This window comes from Schistosoma haematobium, chromosome 1 (genome assembly GCF_000699445.3).
Source record: "Schistosoma haematobium chromosome 1, whole genome shotgun sequence".
Lineage (NCBI taxonomy): Eukaryota > Metazoa > Platyhelminthes > Trematoda > Strigeidida > Schistosomatidae > Schistosoma > Schistosoma haematobium.
Genome location: NC_067196.1, coordinates 44,823,913 through 44,833,959, shown reverse-complemented (window position 1 = coordinate 44,833,959; position 10,047 = coordinate 44,823,913). Strand labels below are relative to the sequence as shown.

Genomic DNA, 10,047 nt, shown 5'->3' with positions numbered 1-10,047 from the left:
AGAAGTTATCTGAATGGTCTCAAACATGGCAGTTGCCGATAAATACTTCCAAGTGTGTTGTGATGCATATCGGTCATCAAGGCACAGATACATATACGATGAATAACACTGAGCTACCTGTCGTCCAGACATATAATGACTTAGGAGTTATCGTTAGTCAAAACTTAAAGACTACTGCACACTGCCGTGCAATAGCCGCCAAAGGTTTTAGAACGTTATGGTCAATACGTAGGGCTTTTAGTCATGTCGACACTAAGACGTTTTTGACTTTGTATACAGTGTTCGTTCGTCCTAAACTTGAGTACTGCATACAGGCGGCTAGCCCCTGCTTTAAAAAAGACAGTGAGCTTCTGGAAAAGGTTCAAAGAACGGCGACCAAGCTGGTTCCCGCAATAGCGAAGCTTCCGTATGAATCTCGACTGGCCAAGCTGAACCTTTTCCCGTTGTCATATCGCAGAACTAGAGGCGACTTGATTACAGTCTACAAATTGCTTAGTGATAAATTTGCACCTAACATGCCCTCATTTTTCTTGTCTTCCAAAACAGAGAATTTACGAGGACACTCCAAAAAAGTTCATAAGCCGAGAACAAATTACTTGTCAGCTGACTATCGACTTTCCCATCGAATCATCAACGAGTGGAATTCACTACCTCAGCACGTCGTTGAGGCTCCATCCGTCGACTCTTTCAAAAGAAAGTTGGATCAACTGAGAGACCACCATTGCCAGGACTAACATAGGCCATCGAGCCTCCTGTCCTTCCCAAACTGAAACTGAACTGAAACTGATCTAATTTACCTAACCCATGAGACTTATGACATTGGACAGTAACGAATAGAAATGCTACTATATCGATTACTTTAAGTAAATCTAATCTCCCAACGTTGGACAAGCTGCAATAGGAAACAAAAGCTCCAAAATTCAAGCTTGTTTTAGGGATTACTGAATTTTCATATCTTAAAAATGTCGCGGGGAAATCTTCGTCAAAGTAACCCATTGTAGGTCAAACTCCAAAAAGACAACGTCTTGACAGGTACTGGAATCTCAAATTAGTGTAACCTAATATATTATAACAGAAACAGTCATTACGCGAAATGTAACCTAGAGTACTCTCATACGCCGAGGAAAATTCTACATCCTAAAACTGCTACTATCAAGAAGAAATTTGTAGGAACTCCTATTTTAGCCTGAGTTTTTGGAAAAGTAAACTTGACATCTATTACTATACTATTTTGTTTCGAACTATCCATTTAATTATTTAAACGATTTGTTAGCAAGGAGGGAAATGAGGTTTTTCAACCACTGGGAATTCAATGTATTGGGGCGATAGTCACATATATTGAGTGTGGACCGACACCACTATCCAGGTATTAAATCCCGGTATATGAAGCTGAATTTGAACTTGTGACTGTTTGAAAATACGCAAGCAAGTCAACCTTGAGGTAAACCTCGTGTTTCAAAACTCATAAGTACAGAAGTAGGGAAATATTTGTATCTTGAAATCCGATTTAGAATTGTCTAAATATCCCTATTTTGAAGCCTTTGTAAATCCGATGAAAACAATAGTCAATAACAGGAGTGATCAAGGAAGAATACCTAATCACCCAAAGTACCGTTGGAATAAAACTAGCTATAAAACAGTCTTTTGAAATTGCCAGTGGTAAGAAATAACACCATCGCTTTTGGTAGAGAATTACACAATCTGTAGTTTTCAGCAGTGAAAACACTACGTACATTTCTATTTGCTCATTCGTGTTCCATTAGTTGGAGATGATTTCTTGGGTGAAATTCGGTGCTTCATATCGTGATAATGAATTAGAATCAATGTAATTATGAGCAATATGATGCATGTGATTGGAGACCTTTTATGTCTACTTTACAGATACTATCTTCTTGTCCAAATGTTTGTCGGCGGAATGATAACTTTCTCTCAACGGGCTGTCTCATCTAATAGCATGGATAACCAATGTCTTAAGGTACGAGCCTAGGTATATCTAATAATCAAAAGAGAACTAGTAGAAAATTACAGTTAACCACTGTAATAAGTCCAGAAGAACGTGTCAAGTTTTCTTTTGAAGGACTCCTGGAAAGTCGATTGGACTAAGTCATACTGGAGGCGACAACTCAATTGAAGCTCAGTTCTTCAGCCTCATCGACGACTTGGGATTATACGAAAATGTGAGGTCGGCAACTCGTTGGAGAAACAGTCAGACACCATCGCGCTTAGACTGTGTATTCACAAACGAAGAATTCCTAGTTGACAACCTCTCAATCCTGGCTCCCCTGGGAAAAAGCGATTATGCCGTCATAGCCTTCAGTTTTGTCAGCAAAACTAAGCTAAGCTATCCCACCAATAACTTGCGTTGGAATTTTAAACGGTTGAATGTGACAGCTCTACACGACTATCTACAACAGGTGGATTGGGATGCTCACCCTCAACTCGATGTGGACGGTCATTGGGACTTCTTACTGCACACGCTCTTATGTGCTACAAACCGTTCAGTTCCTCAAACGGTTCCCAAAAGCTGCAAGCCACCTACAATAATCAAGAACCGTACTCATCGACTGCTAAGTCGCAAAAGGCACTGTTGGGCGGAATACAAACGAACTGAAAACGACGGAGCGTACAGGCAATATAATCATATAAGGAACATATGCATGAAGGCTATAAGAGAAGATAGGCTTCAGTACCAGACAAAGCTTATGGACAAATTTGCCTTCAATCCTAAAAGCTTATTCCGTTATGCGGCCTCTCTTCATCGAGCCAAAACTGGAGTTTCCCAACTGGTAGGTCTTAACGGCCCGACCAACAATGATGGCGACGCCGCTAACCCTCTAGATGAACATTACTCTCAGACATTTCAACTTTACTGATGACAGTTTCATCTGCAATTCCATAGGACTTTCCGAAGTGAACCTAAGTGCTGACTCGGTGTTCCGGGATTTGCAGCACTTAAGACTAGACACTTCTCCTGGCCCGGATATGGTCCATTCTGCCATACTGTGGGAAGCAGCCTCAATCCTGGCAATGCCGCTTAGCGTGATGTTCTCACACTCGCTAAGCCGGGGCAAACCACCGGAAAATTGGAAGTTGGCTCACATCACACCAATTTTCAAAGGAGGTCGACGCAATGAACCTTCAAGTTATCGTCCAGTGGCTCTTCTCTCCATACCTTCAAAAATCATGGAGTCCCTGATATGCGATGGTGTAAATGACTATTTACTCTCCTTAATTTTCTTCTCATCCCAACAGCATGGTTTCAGAAAGGGCTACTTTTGTATTACCAACCTGCTGACTGTGGTGGACAGATGGATAAGCATCCTCGATCACAAGGGAAAGGTTGATATCATCTACCTAGATTTCTCAAAAAAAGCTTTTGATAAGGTCAACCATACATGTCTTATCAATAAGCTCAAACGATTGGGTATCAGACCACCTCTAATCGATTGGCTCACTTCATATCTGAAAAATCGACACTTTAAGGTTAGAATTAATTTCACTTTATCTCAGGCTATGGAATGTCCTAGTGAGGTCTTCCAGGGCTTATTACTAGGACCTCTTCTCTTCTTGATCTACATAAATGATCTTCCTCAACAGGTAACGTCAGAATTGTTACTCTTTACCGATGATGTTAAACTTTGGAGAGAGATACGCAATCAAGACGATATACAGGCATTTCAGGAGGATCCCACTCGACTCCAAAGTCAAGCAGATAATAATGGACTTGCTTTTAACACTTCAAAGTGTAAAGTAGTCCATCTGCGACATGTCGCAGACCACAGTTATAACTTGGGAAACTCCTCCCTGGTAGTATCTCAAGTAGAAAAAGATTTAGGAGTCCTGGTGCCTCATGATTTAAAGTCTTACGCTAACTGTGACAAAAATGCCTTCCGAGCAAACCTTGCACTGGTAATGTTGAAGCGCATTTTTGGACAGTTCGACGGAAGAACTTTCCATATAATCTTTAATAGTTTCATCCGTCCCCACTTAGAGTACGGAAACATAGTACTTCCCCCCTCACTCCAAAAGGATAGGGACACTTTGGAGCGTATCCAATGGCGAGCCCCGAAATCAGTTCGGGGACTCAAATTTAAACCTTATGAAGAGCACCTCCATTCACTAGACCTTTACCCATTAGAGTATAGGTGTCTTGGAGGTGATCTATTAATGACTTATAGTATTCTCACCACTTCTGGACATCCCCTTAAACACCTACTTAAGCTTAGTTCGAACACTGACTTAAGAGGTTACACCCAGAACCTGGAGGTACAACATAGCAAGACGGAATGCAGACATAATTTTTATTCCTTAAGAGTTGTCAAATGCTGGAACTGGCTGCCGGCCGAACTAGTCCAAGAGACTTCCCAGGAGTCCTTCAAGACGCAACTTGACCTATTCTTAAGGACCAGGGACGGCATCATACTACGATTTACCAATTTCTTTTTCCTCTTTTATTGTTAACATACCTAGGTTCCTGTCTGGAGGATTTGGTGATCCCCTGCTACTAGACACAGAAGCCTGTTAAGCGAAAGCTTCTCCTATTCCGTCCACAACCATTTGAACTATTTGAACTGGCAGCGAATCTCAGGATTTGGCTACCTGTATAGCGTAGAAGGTGTGCCTACAACTGATTCTGTTATGTTGCCTCTAGTTTCCACGGTGTTACCCCTAAGTTTCGGGTTGAGGCAGAGCTTAAGTTTACATTTAAGGGGATGCCGAGGAATCTTTCGGGTGCTATAAGTCACTGGAAGTTCATTTCTGAGATGCATATACTCTAGTGGGCCGAAACTAATTGATCTGAAGCGCCCTTAATATGATTCGAATTCGAGTTTCCAAATTAATTTCGTGGATTGCCATTTGATGCGTTCCAATCTATTCTTATATTTTTGAAATAAGGAAGAAAACGCTATGTCTCCATACTCCAAATGAAGACAAATAAAACTGTCGAAGGGTGAATAGTGAACTCTGCCGTTAAACTGACGAAAAATGCGTCTCAACGATACCAGTGCAAGGTTCTCTGAATAGGTATTTTTTATCTCAGAGTAAGATTTCAGATCACAGGGTACCAAGATTTCTAGATATTTCAAATTGGGATATCTTTAGGATGGAGTTACTTAAGCTGTTTGGATAGTCTGCATCAGGTCTCAGATGGACTATACTACACTTTGAAGTGTCGAAAACAAGTTGGCTGTTATTGGCTCAACTTTGAAGTTTAGTGACATCCTTCTTAACTGCAAACTTTTCTCCAGAGTTTCGCATCGTTAAAAAAACTAGTAAATTAAATAATAGTTTCTGAAGAAGGTCATTCCCGTAAACTAAGGGAGGAAGAGGTCTCAGCACTGACCCCTTAGGAACCCCACCAGGACATTCTGTAGCCTGAGAAAAAGTAAGTGATTACCTAATTTCAAGTATCACATGGGTCTTTCAAAGAAAGCGATATCTTGGGGATAAATACATAGGTAAATTTTGATGGCAGAATCTTGATTAAGCACCAAAAACGGTTATAAATAGTTTGGGATTTAGGATACTCAACGTTTTTCAGATAATAAAGATGGTTGTATTCGCCACAGAATTTATAAGGGAAGAAATAGAGTATCGCATAAAGTTGTAGTCGCAGATAAATGGTCATTGTATTACTACTACTCGCCACTGGAATTCTTCATTTACTTGAGTTACTACGGCACAAGGTTTTAATGACCGAACGGTTTTTACTTTCCAAGTCACCTTGAAGAGTTGATATACCTGTGCAACCTTGTCTGTCCTCTGAAACCTTGAAATCATTCGTATGTATCAGAGACCGGGAATTAAGACTACTTGGTGAATCATCAATAAAGGACTTAAAGAGAAATAGATCGCAGTTGTAAATACATCACCAGAACAAATAGATCAGTGAGTCCCCGACATTTTGCTGACCTCATTAGTCTTACTGGACACAGTCTAACTGAAAACGATCGATCAAGCATGAACACCAGATCACATTTAGGTACATCATGCTGTGCATCTCCTACGATGACCAGTCGGCTTAAGATGCGTAAACCTGGAAACATAGAAGGAATAAAGGTATATTTTATGAAGACGACTAGGAATGGACTGTTATTAATTACTTTACAAGACATGACACCTTAGGATAGGAAATTCTCTCAAAAATAAGGGCCAAACTTAATCTCACACTTTACCTCAGGCTCGTAAACCGATTACTACATTTTCAAATGCAGTATTAGGTATCACTGGTTTGCCCTATTATAAACTAAAAAGTCAAAATTGGCTTGTCAAAATACAGAGCAGTAGGTCTAACATACATCATAACATCTTTCACATAAGTTTTCTATCGTTGGGAACAAAGCACCAGTTGGAATATGGGTAATAAACACTATAAGTCACTTTATTTGTGAGATAAGTGAGTACCTTAACGAATCCGAAACACCGGGCAAACTAACAGTGCACTAGGTCCATAGAGCTTCTTAAAATGTACTTGGGCCACACAGTGTGTAAAATACTTTTGATGATTCTCTAAAATATCAATGTAGGGCTACTAATCACTTTATAAAAGGCTGGTTCATGCTCTGCCCTTTCCATGACCTAAGCCGCGAAGCTAAGAGAACCACTTCTGTACTATGAAGCTTCCGTATTGTTTCTATGTGTACGAGTTAAGTACAACCGTTTTCCAGTCGAGCGACCGTTTAGTCTTAATTACCAAACCTCGGATAATTGTATCGGTGGAAAAGCAAATTATGTAGCCATGAATCTGGGTATGATTTCACTTCAACTTCCAGATAGTTGAAGATCTTGAGGACCGTCATGATTATTGAAGGGTGGAATTTCCATCACATTGAAACTCCAACTACCTCTTATATACAGCTATAATAAATCCTGTATTTACATCCTGGAGAAGATTTGATGACGTCTGAGATTAGAAGGGGTGCAATAAAAAAATATGCCACTTACACTACCCTAATTCACTACTTCGAACAAGCTGACTACCGTTAAGATTAACTTTGCCAATGGACATATCCCTACTAAGACAGGTTTCATAGGAACCCATCGTACTAAGATGTTCATAGTGTATCGGTTTTCTGAGTTCATGAATTTGGGATAGTAACCCTCATTTGCTCATTACATTAAAGACGGTAAATTGGCGAAGAACGACCAGAAGTGTCGCAGGTACCAAGTGAGTCGTTTGAAGGAAACAATAACCATTGTCCAACTAATTTGCAATAGGAAGGTTTCTATAAGCTTTTGAACTTGTTCTGGTAGATTGAATTATCCGATTAGAATTAGCGTTTAGGTTTTTCATAGACGGTAGACTTATGTTATCCTCCGGTTAGAAGTGGTGGTTAGAGAAAACTGAGCTGATATGATTGTCCTTCGCAGTGTTCTGGCGATCTCACAGTAGTACATGATCTCTTAATAGTCTTTGTGAGTCCAACTAATGTTCTGTAATCCTTCATGAAGGTTTGTTGTCGACATGAATCAGAACTGACTAGGGAAGTCTTGCTTTTTTCTTAGACCCAAAGATATATCTCATTTTAATTTTCCGAAACTTTCAGTACCTTGTTTCGTTTTCACATACCTTATACATAGAAATTTCAGAGAGACAGGAAACTTTGTCATGCACTGACATTTTTCATTGTATTGAAAAACATTAGCAACTAATTAGAAGGGCTAGAAAGACTATTTGATTCCTTAAACGTATTTTTAATAGATTAAAAACATAATAAGGAAAGCGAGCGACCATAAACATGGTTCTGATAACTACTTTTGTTCCATGTATGGACAATACAGTATCATGTAATTCTAGTCCTGCTCAGTAAATCACACAGTTTCTGATCACTAGAAGGATATACAACCCCCAGCTTTTGCATGTTACATGAGATTTAAATAGGTTTCACACCATACATTTCGAGTTCACCACGATTTTGTCTTATAACCTGTTACCTTATTTCTAGTCAAAAGACCTCAAAATTTCTCCTGACCATCTTTACGCTGCCCAAATAACTTATCACGTCTTGTTTAGAATCTCTTACTTTACTCGATTGGTCCACTTTATTTCATGTAAGATGCCACATAAACACTTGACTTATAATGAAGAAACTTTAGCTGTTTTGTTTGCTAATAACATGGGACTGGCAGAGAAATGAAATTTTAACAAGGTGTACAGCTCATAGCCCAGAGTAGAGCACAATTTTTAACAAACTAATAAACTTTAACGAGCCTAATATTTGAAAGTTGAGATGGAGTAGTTAGCGATATGACTTTAAAATATTGAGTTCTGCGAGTAGAAGAGTTTTGCTTATCTGCTGTCCATTATAATTCAATATAATATGGGAACCAAACAGTGATATTGATTTGACCCCCCTATACTAGCAGCTTCTCTGACTGCTGTTCGTAACCCCAGGTTTGCTGAGCAAGCGAAAACAACCGCCTACTCTAAGACTAAGGTGTTTTTAACTAGTATATGGATGGTGAAGAGTAGATATTTAAGTATTAGCATTTATTAGCAGTAAACCCTTTCGAATTTAGCGTCTTTTTGTTCTGGATATTTAATTTAGTTTGATCTTCATTATTTCGAACCCAAGTTCGTTTCTATATTTTACTACTTACTGTTTTCTTTTCCGCAATTTACTCACAAATTCTTAACGATCACAGAGTGTTCCTTGGTTTCCCACTTTTCATTTCCTATTCAGGATTTCAAGTTAGCACTTGACCCGCGACACAGTTTTTCGATTTGCGTAATGCACAATCTATCCACCTCCAGCGTCTCTTCCTAATTTCTTCCTCATCTGCAACCTGGTTCGTTCTCTCCCATAGTGGGCTGTTGTTAATATTATCTAAGCAGCAGAGACTGAGTATCTTGCGTAGACAGCTATTTATAAATACTTGTACATTTTTGATGATGCTTGTAATAGTTATCCAAGTTCCAGCTCCGTACAGTATAACTGTCTTGATATTTGTATTGAAGATTGTGACTTTGATATTGGCTGACAGTTGCTCTGAGTTCCACATGCTTTTGAATTGTGAGAATTCTGTCGTTGTTTTGACAATCCTTGCCTCTATGTCTGCATCAGATCCTCCACGTTCATCGATGATGAAACCCAGATACGTGAATCTTTCCACGTCTTCCAGAAATTCTCCATCAAATGTGATTGATTCGAGGTTCTCTTTGTTGTACTTGATAATCTTGCTTTTTCCCTTGTGTGTGTTGAGACCCACTTATGCAGAGGCTCCTGCTGAACTGTTTGTCTTCATCTGCATTTGTCCGTGTGTATTGGATAGAATGACCAAGTCATCTGCGAAGTTCAAATCTTCCAATTGATTTCGACCTATCCATTGTATTCCGTGCTTCCTTTAAGAAGTGGAGGTGGTCTTCATAATCCAGTCAACCACCAGAAGAAAGAGAAAGGAGGAGAGTATGCAGCCTCGTTTGACTACAGTTCTCATTTTGAATACATCTGTCAGCTGTCCTCCATGCACCACGTTTCAGTGTAGTCCGTCTAATGAATTCCAGATGACGTTGAAGATCCTCTCGATTACTCCATAATGTCGAAGAAGTTTCCATGATATTCTTCTATCGACACTGTCAAGTGCTTTTTCATAATCAAGGAGGTTGATTTATAGTGATGAGTTACACTCAATTGATTGGTCAACGATGATCCGTAGGGTGGCGATTTGGTCCTTGCACGACCGATCCTTATGGAATCCAGCAAGTTGATATAGAAATTGGGTGTCTACTGAGTTTCTCATCCAGTTCAGCTGTACTCAGTTGAAAACGTTCCATGGTATTGGGAGTAGTGTGATGTCTTTGTAATTCTCACATGATCAGATTTCCTTTATTTGGTATCTTGAAGATGTATCCTTCATTCCAGTCCGTTTACACTTGCTCTTTCGCAAGTCTTCCTAAATAGAACGTGGGGCATGTTTGCGGTTTTTTCCATGTCTGACTTGAGTGCTTCAACTAGTATGTCTTCAGGCCCTGTTGATTTCCCACTATTGATTTGTCAGATGACCATCCTGATTTCTTCGATCATTGGTGCAGTGGCATCAATAGGA

At 39.6% G+C, this 10,047-nt stretch overlaps 1 protein-coding gene across 1 annotated transcript; it reads right to left on the bottom strand.

Moving 5' to 3' along the window:
• MS3_00000820 (uncharacterized protein) lies at positions 1-1,451 on the bottom strand. Its single transcript, XM_051208437.1, has one exon. The coding sequence runs from the start codon at positions 994-996 to the stop codon at positions 688-690; it is 309 nt and encodes a 102-aa protein (XP_051074185.1). The 5' UTR covers positions 997-1,451; the 3' UTR covers positions 1-687.
• Positions 1,452-10,047: the final 8,596 nt, after the last annotated feature.

Coding starts and splice junctions, on each gene's coding strand:
- MS3_00000820 (XM_051208437.1), bottom strand. CDS start 996: ATGGGTTACTTTGACGAAGATTTCCCCGCGACATTTTTAAGATATGAA.